This window comes from Callithrix jacchus, chromosome 2 (genome assembly GCF_049354715.1).
Source record: "Callithrix jacchus isolate 240 chromosome 2, calJac240_pri, whole genome shotgun sequence".
NCBI classification, from domain to species: domain Eukaryota; kingdom Metazoa; phylum Chordata; class Mammalia; order Primates; family Cebidae; genus Callithrix; species Callithrix jacchus.
Window position 1 is genome coordinate 16,797,942 of NC_133503.1, and position 14,651 is coordinate 16,812,592.

The 14,651-nt window shown below is 43.0% G+C and overlaps 1 protein-coding gene across 9 annotated transcripts in view; it reads left to right on the top strand.

Moving 5' to 3' along the window:
* The window catches only part of LOC100405928 (E3 ubiquitin-protein ligase RNF216), a 157,052-nt gene that overhangs the window by 52,150 nt on the left and 90,251 nt on the right, over positions 1-14,651 (top strand). For 6 of the 9 annotated variants that reach the window (XM_078357873.1, XM_078357883.1, XM_078357866.1 and 3 more), the window contains exons 9-13: positions 22-161; positions 5,564-5,614; positions 7,338-7,475; positions 10,592-10,740; positions 11,599-11,677. In XM_078357873.1, the coding sequence (XP_078213999.1) occupies positions 22-161; positions 5,564-5,614; positions 7,338-7,475; positions 10,592-10,740; positions 11,599-11,677 (557 nt within the window). The remainder of the gene's footprint in view (positions 1-21; positions 162-5,563; positions 5,615-7,337; positions 7,476-10,591; positions 10,741-11,598; positions 11,678-14,651) is intronic. The other 3 variants (XM_078357898.1, XM_078357887.1, XM_078357889.1) reach the window with 1 other exon arrangement.

Consider the following 14,651-nt stretch of genomic DNA (forward strand, 5'->3'; position numbering starts at 1 on the left):
GCATCGTCATATATCTTCTAGGTGACATAAAAATAGAAAAGAGGATGTTCTTTCTGGAAAATAAGCGGCGACATTGTAGGTCCTATGACCGGCGTGCTCTTCTTCCAGCTGTGCAACAAGAGCAGGAGTTCTATGAGCAGAAAATCAAAGAGATGGCAGAGGTAGGAAGATGTGCTCTGGTCTTGGGATGTGTTTCTGGGATTCTAGTTTGCTCTCAGGGTTTAGTTAGTACAAAACTGTCTTTTAAGATTTCTCTTTTCTTTAGAGAGTGATTAACTTGGATATATAACAACATTTTTTAAATTAAAAAAAATACTGGGTTTTGTCATAATACTTATGTTTGTGGTTTCATAAATCAGATTTATGTTAGAAAATAGAAAATTTTAATTGTAGCTTTGTGTATCTCTTTCACCTCCTCCCTCAACCTCTAATGGAGAAAAACCAGAAAGAGATTCCATTTCTCTCTTAAATTTTTCTAAATATAGGATCAAATGTGCAAGTCAGCTGGAATGTATATATTGGTTGTTTAATAAGTATCTTCTAGACCAGTGGCTCTCAAAGTGTGACCCAGAGATCCCTGGGTTCCTCAAGACTCTTGGAGGTCTGGGAGGTCAAACCTCTCTTAACTATGCAAGACATTACAGTGACCCTTAAACAACATGAGGGTTAGGAGTGCTATCCCCCTGTGCAGTTGAAAGTCTGCATATATTGTTTGACTGCCCCAAAACTTAACTTCAAACAGCCTACTGTTGACAGGAAGCCTTACCCATATAACAGTCAATGAACATACTTGGTATGTTTTGTGTATTACAGGCTATATTTTTACATTAAGATAAGCTAGAGAAAAAAATGTTATTAGGAAAATATACTTACTGTTCATTAAATGGAAGAGTGGATCAGCATGAGAAGGTCTTTATCCTCGTGTTCTTCATGTTGAGTAGTCTGAGAAGGAGGGGTATGTTGGTTTTGCTGTCTCAGGGTGACAGAAGCAGAAGAAAATCAGCACACAATTGGGTCACCGTAATTTACACCTGTGTTGATCAAGGAAAACTATTTGCTTTTTCTCCGTATTGAATTTGTACCAGCAGAACAAAAGCAGTTTTCCCTTGGTGTGTATCAGTCAAGTGGCACAGAGCCATCCTCATAATCAGTTTTCTTCACCACCACGCTCTTACGTTTTTAAGACATACCAATTTCACCTAAAAATGTCTTTGATAGGCCAGGCAGGGTAGCTCACACCTATAAGGTACCAGTCATGCTTTGGGAGGCTGAGGAGGGCAGATCACGAGGTCAGGAGTTTAAGACCAGCCTGGCCAACATGGTGAAACCCCGTTTCTACCAAAAATACAAAAAAATTAGGAGGACGCCTGTAATCCCAAGTACTCAGGAGGCTGACGCACAAGAATCGCTGAACTTGGGAGGCAGAGGTTGCAGTGAGCCGTGATCAGGCCACAGCAGTCTAGCCGGGGTTGCAGAGCAAGACTCTGTCTTTGGGGGGAAAAAAGTCTTTGATAAAGCAGTAAAAATTATTTTACCAAATTTTGACCCTTGAAAACATCTTTTTAATATTCTATGTAATAAAATGAAATGCTTCTGCCACATTCCAGGATATGAAGCTTGTCTTATATCCAAGTACGGAAAAGTGCTTGTGCAACTGAGCCACAAAGCAGCTGCATTGGCCACTTTTTACTTGGAAAAAAGTGACTGACGGCAAAACTATGATTATTCAAAATTAGGTATTTGGCAGGCATTTTCTCAAAAATGAAGTGATCATTTTTGACCAAAATTCTAGATTTTTAAGCCGAAATTAGCATTTTTTTATTGTTTTCATTCATCTGTTACAGAATCACATTTATTAATATCACATATCTTATCAGATAAGTACTTAAAGTATTGGCAGATCAATGGATGTATTTTAATTGATTGTAGTCATTTATTTTTGGTGATGTTCACATTGTCCCATCTCTGGTTAGTGGCTACCCCTTCAAGTTGGTCTCTCTTTACCTGACCCCAGTAGTCTCTGACAACATCCTTGCCTTTGGGCACAGCAAGGTGAACCCTTGTTTCAAGTTCTGCTTTCTCTGACTTGGACTCAACAATTTCTCCAAAGTGCCGCCTTTGCCTTTTTTTCCTTTTCTCTTTTGACAGAGGATCCCCATGTGTCACCCAGGCTGGAGTGCAATGACGAAATCATGGCTTATTGCCTCAACCTCCTGGGTTCAAGCAATCCTTCCACCTCAGCCTCCTGAGTAGCTGGGACTACAGGTGTGTGCCACCACACCTCGCTAACTTTTTTTGTATTTTTTTGTAGAGCCTGGGTTTCCCCGTGTTGTCCAGGCTGGTCTTGAATTTCTGGCCTCAAGCTGTCCTCAGCCTCAGCCTCCAAAGTGTTGGGGTTACAGGCATGCATCACCATGCCCTGTCAACTTTATTTTTTTTTTCTCTATGCTAAAAATCTTGGTTCTTAATAACATGAATAACATTCTTATCCGATTATATCTGAGAATATAAAATTAAAATATTTTAAAGTCACTTGAAATAAGTCTTGGTGCTTATGCAATTAACTTGATAAACAAGTTTCTGGCCAGGCACGGTGGCTCACGCATGTAATCCCAGCACCTTGGGAGCCCAAGGCAGCTGATCATTTGAGACCAGGAGTTCAAGATTAGCCTAACCAACATGGCAAAAGTCCATGTCTACTAAAAATGCAAAAATTAACAGCATAGTGCCACACACTTGTAATCCCAGTTACATGGGAGGCTGAGGCAGGAGAATCACTTGAACCTGGAAGGTCAAGGTTGCAGTGAGCCAAAATCATGCCACTGCATTCCAGCCTGGGCAGCAGAGCGAGACAGTCTCAAAAAAAAAATGTGGTGGGGCTAGGCACAGTGGCATATGCCTGTAATCCCAGAACTTCCAGGTGTGGTGGTTCACACCTGTAATCCCAGTACTTTGGGAGGCCAAGGTGGGCCTCACCTGAGGTCAGGAGTTCGAAACTAGCCAGACCAACATGGAGAAACCCTGCCTCTACTAAAAATACAAAATTAGCCAGCTGTGGTGGCACATGCCTGTAATCCCAGCTACTCCGGGGGCTGAGGCAGGAGAATCACTTGAACTCAGGAGATGGAGATTGTGGTGAGCCAAGATCATGCCTTTGCACTCTATCCTGGATAACAACAGCAAAACTCTGTCTCAAAAAAAAAAAAAAAAAAAAAAAAAAATCCCAGCACTTTGAAAGGCTGAGGCGGTGGATCATGAGATTAGGAGTTCAAGACCAGCCTGTCCACTATGGTGAAACTCTGTCTCTATTAAAAATACAAAAATTAGCTGAGTGTGGTGGCACAAGTCTATCGTTTCAGCTGCTCGGGAGGCTGAGGCAGGAGAATTGCTTGAACTTGGGAAGCGGAAGTTCTAGTGAGCCAAGATCACACCACTGCACTCCAGCCTGGGGACAACACCCATCTCAAAAAAAAAGGGGGGGGGGTGTTTCATGTTTCAGTTTATTTTCAACTTTTAGAGAATTTTTTTTTTTTTTTAGACCGAGTCTTGCTCTGTTGCCAGGCTGGAGCACAGTGGCACAGTCTCGGCTCACTGCAACCTCCATTTCCCGGGTTGAAGCAATTCTTCCAGCTCAGCCTCCTGAGTAGCTGGGACTACAGGCGCATGCCAAACACCCAGCTAATTTTTTTTTTGAATTTTCGTAGAGACAGGGTTTCACCATGTTGGCCAGGATGGTCTCAACTTCTTGACCTTTTGATCCACCCACCTCGGCCTCCCAAAGTGCTGGGATTACAGGCATGAGCCACCGTGCCCAGCCAAGAATTAGTTTTTTTAACTTGTAAATATTGTAATTCTGAAATCCAAACTATAAAACAAGGAATATTCAGAAAAACCTACCTTCTGTTTTATCCCTTTCTCCTATTTTCTGTTTTTGTTTGTTTGTTTGGGGTTTTTTTGTTATTGAGATGGAGTCTTGCTCTGTCACCTAGGCTGGGGTGCAGTGGCAGAATCTCGGCCCACTGCAACCTCTCACTCCCATGTTCAAGCAATTCTCCTGCCTCAGCCTCATGAATAGCTGGGATTAAGGCATGCGCCACCATGCCTGGCTCTTTTTTCTATTTCTAGTAGAGACAGGGTTTCACCATGTTGACAAGGTAGGTCTCGAACTCCTGTCCTCAAGTGATCTCCCGCCTTGGCTTCCCAGAGTGCTGGGATTACAGGCATGAGCCACTGCACCAGGCCCTTTACTTTGTTTATATATAACCATTATTGTTAGTCTCTTGTTTATCTTTCCTTATTTTCTGCGAAAGCAAATATGTATATGTATTTTTATATACCCATCTTTCTTATCCAGTTAGTAGCAGACTTTGCCAGGCCTGGTAGCTCACACCTGTAGTCCCAGCTACTCAAGAAGCTAAGGTGGGAGGATCTCTTGAACCTGGAAGGTTGAGGCTGCAGCGAGCCAAGATCTCACCACTGCACTCCAGCCTGGGCGACAGAGTGAGGTCCTGTCTCATAAACAAATTAATTTAGTTTAATCCCAAATGGTGGCAGACTCTTCTGCAACTGCATTTTTAATTTAACCATGCATCCTGGCAATTACTCTATAGCAATTCATAGAGATTTTTCTCTTTGCTATTTGAAACTGACTGGTATACTTTTTTATGTAATACCGCAGTTTATTCAGTCATTCCCCTAATGATGGGCTTTTAGGGTTGTTTTCACGTTTTTAGTATTATAAACAGTGCCATGATAAATAAATTTGTGCATACATCATTTCCTGTTTCTGCCCGGGTGCATCTTTGGGCTAGACTCTTGGAGGTTGCATTGATGACTCTGCCAGCTTCTGGCCAGTGTGATTGTCCTGCTTTGCATTCTCACCAGTAATAAGTGAGGGTGCCCACTGCCACACAGCCTTGCCAAAGAAGTCTGTTGTGAAACTTAGTTTTTTGTTTTGTTTTGTTTTGTTTTTTGAGAGAGTTTCAGTCTTCTTGTCCAGGCTGGAGTACAATGGTGCAATCTTGGCTCACTGCAGCCTCTGCCTCCCAGGTTCAAGCTCTTCTGCCTCAGCCTCTCGAGTAGCTGGGATTACAGGCACGTGCCACCATTCCCAGCTGATTTTGTATTTTTTGTAGAGTTGGGATTTCTCCATGTTAATCAGGCTGGTCTCGAACTCGTGACCTCAGGTGATCCACCCACTGCAGCCTCCTGCTTGTCTCAGCCTCCCAAAGTGCTGTAATTATAGGTGTGAGCCACACGCCTGGCCAAACTTAGTTTTTACCTGTTCAGTTTGTTGTTTGTTGATGCCATTCTTTGCTATTCAAAGTGTTTTATGTCTCAGCCTTTTTTCTTACTTATTCTACAGTTTCATACTTAAGAAAAATTGTTTTATATTTTCTAGCTCCCTGATCCACTTAAAATTTATTCCCAGGTGACTTTGTGAACTGCTAAACTATATAATTGAAGAGATAACAACACTGGAGTTATGTTTATGGAAATAAATACTAAATAGTGTCATCTTTACTAAATTTGTGTCTGAATATGTGCTTTATTTGTTCTTCAGCATGAAGACTTTTTGCTTGCCCTGCAGATGAATGAAGAACAGTATCAAAAGGTAGTTTGAAATCTCACCTTGTTTATTCTCGGCATTTTCATGGGCTGTTTTCTCTTACCACGTTCTCTCAGCATTTTTGATGGCAAAATTGTTTTTGAATAGCCTCCTATTGATCTGCTGAGTTAGCTCTGCCAAGTTATAGTCAGATACATGATCTAGTATAGTCACTTTTATACCACACCGAATCAGAATTGAAGGAAGTTAACAGATGTTCCTGTTAAAAATCATTACCTGACGTTCATCAGTAGCCTCATAAAGGAAAGTTGATAACTTAGGTGTCATTTAGAGTTAAAAGAAAGAGATGTATCTAACCTCAGGGCAAGATTGGTTTCTGTATGGTGTCTGCCACTCTCATATAGTGACCTTTTCTTTTTTTTTTTTTTTTTTTTTTTTCAGTTGGAGTCTTGCTCTGTCACCCAGGCTGACATGCAGTGGCACAGTATTGGCTCACTGCAACCTCTGCCTTCTGGGCTCAAGTGATTTCCCTGCCTTAGCCTCCTGAATAGCTGGGACTACAGGCATGCGCCACCATGCCCAGCTAATTTTTGTATTTTTAGTAGAGTCGGGGTTTCGCCATGTTGGCTAGGCTCATCTCAAACTCGTGACCTCAGGTGATCCACCTGCCTCAACCTCCCAAAGTTATGGGATTACAGACATGAGCCACTGCATCTGGTCAGTGATACTTTCTAATGTGGCATAAAAGAATTGGTTGGTGGGTGGGCACCATGGCTCATGTCTGTAGTCTCGGCACTTTGGAAAGGCCAAGATGGGAGGATTGCTTGAGCCCAGGAATTCAAAACAACCGGGTCAACATAGCAACAACCCATTTCTAATAAAAATTTAAAATAAATAAATAAAAGAATGGAGCCACACGTGGTGGCTCAAGCCTGTAGTCTGAGCACTTTGGGCAGCTGAGGCGGACAAATCACGAGGTCAGGAGTTTGAAAATAGCCTGGCTAACCTGGAGAAACCCTGTCTCTATTAAAATACAGAAATTAGCTGGGCATAGTGGCGGGCGCCTGTAATCCCAGCTTCTAGGGAGGCTGAAGCAGGAGAATCACTTAAACCCGGGAGGCAGAGGTTGCAGTGAGCTGAGAAACACCCTCTGCACTCTAGCCCAGGGGGACAGAGTGAGACTCCATCTCAAAAAAAAAAAAGAAAGGAAAGAAAAGAAATGGTTTGGTGATTGGATCAATTGCTATCCTTAATAAAAGGAGTCAGTAGCCTGGTGCATTACTTGACATTGCTGCTTTAGTTGGCTTCAGTAATCCCTTAAAATAAAGCACATACTTAGATACAACCCCTTCACACTCCTTAGGTCAAGAACAAAATTCAACTTTTGAAAGCTTTTTGGATAACATCTTTTATGCTCCTTATTCTTCCTTTTTATAATCACACCAGTGGCATCTGAGTACAAATGTTGTAGTTATCTTTGCACCATGGAATTGAATATGAAAACTTTATGCAAAGAATTACTCTGAAGAATACTCAAAAAAACCCATAAAAACCTCTCTATCTTTAGGTATGGATTAATATTGTGCTAGTTTCTTGAGCTAGATTTATAAGGCACGTAACAGTGTATCATTGTTTTATGGCCCCTAAAATATATTGCTTCTTACCTCAGAGTTCGTGAGGGAGATGGGAGAGAGGTGAGGATGGGAGACAAGGCTTCCTCTCTGCTTGAGTGCAGGACATTTCATCTATGTTTCTTGACTGCTTGCAGGACGGCCAGCTAATTGAGTGCCGCTGCTGCTATGGGGAATTTCCATTTGAGGAGCTGACTCAGTGTGCAGATGCTCACTTGTTCTGCAAAGAGTGTCTCATCAGATATGCCCAAGAGGCAGTCTTTGGATCTGGAAAGGTAAGAACTGTGTAATGTCCCATGTATATAGGACACATTCCTGGAGTCTGAGGAGACTATGTTGATAGATAAGTGTAAGTGCCTTTTTAGGGTAAGGTGGAATTCTGTTGGTAAACTTATGTGTGCATTACCTGATTTGCGTGATTATGTTGGTTCTCTAAGTACGGCAGATTTCTTCCCAGGGAATGGTAGAATTCTTCCATGCCCCCATGCCTAGCCCAAAAGGAGCACCTATTTCACTCTTCTTCTTATTCATAATCAAAGTGAAGGTTAACTCAAAAAGAGAGAACCTTGCAGCCTATTTGGTTAAATATATATTAAATTAATGTAACTTTATACAAGATCATGTTTTTCTCTCCAAAGTCAATTTCTCTGAACACCAGCATAACAGAGTATGGCAGTTTTACATTGTTTTATACCACTAAGTTTATGGTATTTTGTTCCAGCAGCTATAGAAAACCAACACAGTGATTAAGAAGATGACTTTTTTTGGGAGGTTGAGGCAGGTGGATCACTTGAGTTCAGGAGTTCAAGGCCAGCCTGGCCCACATTCAAAACCTTGTTTCTACTAAAAATAACAAAAAGTAACCAGGCAAGTTGTTGTACACCTATAATCTCAGTTCCACAGGAGGTTGAGGTACAAGAATCACTTGAACCCGGGAGGCAGAGGCAGAGACTGTGGTGAGCCAAGATGGCACCTCTGCATTCCAGCCTGGGTGACAGAGAGAGACTCTGTCTCCAAAGGAAAAAAAAAGATGACCTTTTGGTGCAGTGGCTTACACCTGTAATCCCAGCACTTTGGGAGGCCAAGGAGGGCAGATCACTTGAGCACAGGAGTTTGAGATCAGCCTAGGGAACACGCTGAAACCCCGTCTCTACAAAAAAAATACAAAAATTACCTGGGCATGGGGGCATGCACATCTGTAGTGTAGCTACTCAGGAGGCTGAGGTGGGAGCCACTACATTCCAACCTGGGCAACAGAGTTAAGACCCCATCTCAAAAAGCTGAGGGCCTTTTTACATCCCCAACCATACATAAGATACATCGACATCTGTCTGGCTAGATATGCTGAGAACTTGCCTTAAAATGCCTATCTTAGGTTTAATCATGAGACAAATCAAATTGAGAGACATTCTACAAACTTACTGGCCAGTACTTTTCAAAAGTGTCAGAGCTGTAAAAGACCAAGAAATACTGAGAAACTCAGGTTAGAAAAGACTAGGGAGACATGATGACTAGATTCCTTGTGGGATCCTGGGCCAGAAGAAAGACATTAGTGGAAAGACCGTTCCCATTAATGGTATCAGGCCACTGTCAACTTCCTGGTTTTGACATAAGATGTTAACATTAGGGGTCAGGAGCTGTGGCTCACACCTGTAATCCCAGCACTTTAGGAGGCTAAGGTGGGCAGATCACGAGGTCAGCAGTTCAAGACCAGCCTTACCAACCTGGTGAAACCCCGTCTCTGCTAAATATACAAAAATTAGCCAGGTGTGATGGCAGGCGCCTGTAATCCCAGCTACTGGGGAGGCAGGAGAATTGCTTGAACCCGGGAAGCGGAGGTTGGAGTGAGCTGGATCGAACCACTGCACTCCAGCCTGGGTGATAGAGCAAGACTCCGTCTAGGGGAAGAAAAGAAAAAAAAATACGTTAACATTAGGGTAGGCTAGATGAGGAGGATACAGGAACTCTGTACTATTTTTGTGACTTTTTATAATTTTAACATTATTTCAAAATAAAGTTTTTGGCTGAGCACAGTGGCTCATGCCTGTAGTCCCAGCACTTTGGGAGGCCGAGGTGGGTAGATCACAGGATCAGGAATTCAAAACTAGCCTGGCACAGTGGCACACACCTGTAGCTCCAGCTACTTGGGAGGCTGAGGCAGAATTGCTTGAACCTGGGAGGCAGAGGTTGCAGTGAGCTGATATCACGCCACTGCACTCCAACCTGGGTGACAGAGCAGGACTCAGTCTCAAAAAATTAAAGTTTTTGTTTTTTCAAAGAGCATGACCTTTGGAGTCAAGTAGCATATGTTGGACCATGCTTACCCTGACCATACCAGCTCTGTGATCTTTAGCAAATTAAATTCCTTATGTCTGTTTCTTCCTCTGAAAAATAGAAATAATCATAACATTGTTTTGAAAGCTAAATGAGGTGATGGATTTAAAGAACTTACTGTTTGACACATGGTAAATGCTTCATTTTAACTAGTTATTTTGTATTGTTGTCTTTTTCAATTTGTTTTCTTTGGTGTCTGTCTTTCATGGGAAGCATTTCTTATGTCTGACACTTTTTATTCACGTTAAAGAGCTGTTTGAAAGCTGTGTGAGTAGTGGGGCTTGTAAACCGGTGAGTTTGACTCTAGGTGCCTATGAGCCAGTTAGCTTTTATGTTATGAACCTGAATGACCCTTCAGTCTCTTCCCTGTGGTAGTTCAGTCTGCCTCCTGCATAGTGGGTGTGGGCCTGTTTTCCAACATTCTGGAACTAAGTGGGAGGAAGGAGCTGGAGAATTAGCTGTTCATTTTGCAAATTTCATTTCAGGCTCTGACTTCAGGCCACCCTTCAGCTCTGCTTTCCTCTATGACTGGTTCCCAGGCCAGAGTCCCGTGGTCCAGTTATTCAGGAAATGTTCTTCGTTTCTCTCAGAGTCTGCCAATTCTTTCTGAAGCGGGTAGGAACTAGAGGCTCCACCCATCTTCCTGTTCAGTTTATTACTTTGAGTCTCCACCCGTCCCACCACTCAGCTCTGCCTTCCAGAGGATCTCCAGCTTTCTAATATCTGTAGAGGAGAACAACGTCTCCCCAGCATCTCCTTTTTAGACCCTAAGCTGTGGACTTCTCTGTCTGGTCTGCTAAGTCATTTACCCTTCTTCCACTTTCCATCTTTGTGGATTGTGATTTGGGCTGGTAGAGATCATCTAGTGATATCAAAGATATACTGGATTTTTGTTTCATGATTTCCTTGATTTAAAAGTGTGATTTCTCAGAGAAGAGCAGGCAAAGATATCTTTGCTCTGCTTGCTGTCTCAGGATCTGTGTTTTTAACCACTGATGCTTTTTATTTTTCTATAAATGGCATTGATTTTTTTCTTTGCCTGTTCACCTTATTCTAGTCGGAGCTCAGCTGCATGGAAGGCAGCTGCACGTGTTCGTTCCCAACCAGTGAGCTGGAGAAGGTGCTCCCCCAGACCATCCTATATAAGTACTATGAGCGAAAAGCTGAGGAGGAGGTTGCAGCAGCCTACGCTGATGAGCTTGTCAGGTTGGTTCTTAAGCAGAGTGTGCCATCTGCCAACCCTTCCCCATTGTGAAAACTACCTGGGCACTTACATCAGATGATGAGAATTGTGTGTGTCTTCCAGATTTCTTGGCATTTCTTGGTGAGAAATAAGAGTATCAGTAATATTTTTTTCATTTTTTTATACCTCAAAACCATTGAGTAACCAGTAATTCTATAAATGGAAAAATCTGCAGCTCAAACTTTTTTTTTTTTTTTTGAGACGGAGTCTCACTCTGTTGCCCAGTCCAGAGTGCAGTTTTATGATCTCAGCTCACTACAACCTCCGCCTCCTAGGTGCAGACTCATGCCTCAGCTTCCCATAGCCTGAATTACAGGCATGCACCACCACGTCCGGCTAATTTTTATATTTTTAGTAGAGATGGTTTCACCATGTTGGCCAGGCTGATCTCAAACCCCTAACCCTGATCAGCCCACCTCAGCCTTCCTAAGTGCTGGGACTACAGATGTGAGCCACCATGCCTGGCCTGCAGCTCAAACTTCTGTCTACATATCTTGGCACCCCCTAATTTTCTGGCCCATAGATATATGGTGCCCTGGGCTAGAGGGAAATTTGTATATGCAAGGAGTACTCGTTAATGTTGGGTCTTGTTTATTCAGTGGTTTGTACTGAGTTAGGACCTTGAGTGCTGCTTATGTTTCCTGATAAAAACCAGCACAAAGAAGAGGCTCAATCTGTGTTTTAAGGAAAACTAAGGAGTATAAAAGGGATGTGAATGTCCAGCTCAAAACTCCCATCTTCGTATGAACAGCCATGTGGAGCTGGAACCAAATCAGGCTTTAATGTTTGAAATAATGTCACTTGTGCTGTTCTGACTCTAGGTGCCCCTCCTGTAGCTTTCCTGCTCTGTTGGACAGTGATGTGAAGAGGTTCAGCTGTCCAAATCCTCGCTGCCGAAAGGTAGGGAGGCAAATTTTTTTCTAGATGTATACTGAATTATGGTATTATGGGCTGCCCTGATGACCCAAATATCTGCTGTTTATCTGACTGCTGATTTATAAGAAGGATTTGAGTGCTTTCCTTTTTGTAAGCAAATGAAGATAGGTACTTTGTAAGTAACAGTTGATGCGGTTACTGAGATGATGGGAGCCACTCGTGGCACTCCAGTTACAAATCTCTGGATTCCTGTTTCATATCATCTTCTTATAAGGACAGATGCTGTAATGTAAAGTGGAAGTGTTTAGTTTTTTTCCCCACTGTGTCAACATTTTTCTTGCTCTTTTCGCTACCTGTGCTCAAATACCCCCCCCACACACACACACACACACATACATATATATATATATATATATATATACCCCTTTTGCCGTTTTCAATGTCCAAGCAACACTTCTTTGATTAAAGAACTGGGCATCATAGTGACATCTCCATCACATCTGGTAGGTTATTTATTTGACTGTTTCTTCTCATAAGAACTGACTATATCAGGTAAGAACAGAGCTATCTAGGCACATTACTGTTATAGGTCTTTCTTCCCTTTAACTTGGCTCCCACTCTGTGAACTAAGAGGGTCTTAAAATTTGTCAACTATTTAGAAGCCACTTAGAGTTTTTAGTGAATATTAACATCCACCTAGACAAATATGTTTTAAGCCATTTTTCTAAAATTACATGATTAGAGTTGAACAGTGCAATCGCTTTGCCTTGGGGAGAGTAAAGAAATTAACGTAGAGATTAGAAAAGGAAGAAGAAACTAAACTAATAGATCAAAACTTTATTTCTTTTTTTTCAGCATTAATACTTCTAGCCATTTTGTATGTTCACACCCCAGGCTGTTGCTATTACAGGTATCCCAACAGTCACTGGTATCTTGCAACTCTAAGAAAACAGAATGCTAGGCTGTCCCTTGTATGCTTCCCGTGGGTCGGGTACTGGACTGCCTGAGGAGGTGATGCCTGTGCTAAGACACAGCAGATAAGGAGGAAGTTGCCAAATGATGGAAAGGGAGGTGGAGTGGAGATGGAGAAATGTTCTTGGCCCCAGGAGTGGCAGCAGCATGGATACTTACTGGTACTAGTAGTGTCAAAGAGGCTTATAAGCTGAGTAGGGGCAGGCTCATGCAGAGCCTTAAGCACTCTCTCCTGAGGTGGGGAGAGGTAAAATATCAGGAGAGTCTACTTGGCTATCGAGTAGTCCAGGTGAGAAATGTACAGTTCTGCATGGCTGCTTAGGTCTTCATGAGTTGCTTAGAAGGAGCTGGGAACTACATTTCCCGGTAAGGTTTCAAATAAGATGGCACATATTTGGACAAGTGAAAGTGCTTATATACAATTAGGAAGGCCAAAGAGGAGAAGAGACCATTATTCTCTGAAGACTTTTTTTTTTCTAAAACAGGGTGTCACTCTGTCACCCAGATTGGAGTATAGTGACACAATATCAGCTCACTGCAACCTCCAACTCCTGAGTTCAAGCAATTCTCCTGCCTTAGCCTTCCAAGTAGCTGGGATCAAAGGCATGTGCCACCACACCTAGCTAATTTTTATATTTTTAGTAGAGGCGAGGTTTCACCGTGTTGGCCAGGCTGGTCCTGAACTCCTGACCTCAAATGATCTGCCCACCTCAGCCTCCCAAAGTGCTAGGATTACAGGCATGAGCCACCATGCCTGGCCTGAAGACATTTAAAAGCAGCCTGCATTCCTTGCTCGGTGGTTCACATCTATAATCTTAGCACTTTAAGAGTCTGAGGCAGGAGGATCTCTTGCGACCAGGAGTTGAAGACCAGCCTGAGCAACATAGTGAGACTATCTCTACAAAAAAAAATTTTTTTAACTCAGCTGGGCATGGTGGTGTGTGCCCATAGCCCTAGCCACCTAAGAGACTGAGGCAGGAGAATCGCTCGAGCCCAGGAGGTTGAGGTTTCAGTGAGCCGTGATTGCGCCACTGCACTCCAGCCTGGGAGACTGAGTAAGACCCTGTCTTTAAAAGAAAAGATTAAAAATAAAAGCCTGAGGGCACACGTGAGTCTGGAACAGCATCTAGTGAGTGTTATAAGAGGGTCAACTTGGGGTGTTGGCGGGAACTTGCCAGGGGCCCTTAGGATTCCAAATAGGAACACCACACATATTGTCATTTCTATCTGTGGGAGGAATATACATGCCCTGCTGAACATGGAGGTGGCCATGTAGCTTCTTTTGGTTCATGAAACATGTGACTAAGTAGGTCACTTGCAGAAAAAGCCATAAAGTCATGTGATGAGGAGTAATGTCAAGATGACAGACCCTTCTTTTCCCATAGAAATACCAGTTCAACAACAGTGTAAGAAATTTAGAAACCAGTTGCATCAAAATTCTCTGTGGGAAATTTAGAAACCAGTTGCATCAAAGGCTAGAGAGTTTGTGATGCTGGGCTCTCCTGAGTTCCTCCCCCTGGCACAGCACCATATATATGATTGGGAGGAAACTCCCAACTCCTGGCCTCTCCCTGGGAAGGGGAAAGAAGATTGGAACTTACATCTAATATTCTGACCTTTCAGGAGGGTACTCAAGGAACTGGTTTCTGTCTTGTCTCACAGGAAAGGGCACCAGTTGGGGGCCACTGAGGACAAATGGGATGGTGGAACCTAGTACATACTAACTCCTCATTGCCCTCTCCCAGCTCAATGCAGAACGAGCAGAAGAAAATTCCCATCTCTCTGCTTCTCTCAGAAGGGAAGGAGTTGGAGCGTGAGTCCAGCATTGTAGGTTTTCTGGAGCCCGCCCAAGACTCTGGTTTCTGTCTCACTTGATGGAACAGTGCTGGGACCTGGTGTGGTCTAAGCCCCTGGGGGCTGCTGAGAACAAGAGAAAGCTGGACGACTTGTACTGCTCCAGAGGACCCCATGGTACAGTCGGCAGAGTCCAGTGCACCTCAAAGGCTGCTTCTTGGGTCCAGAGGAA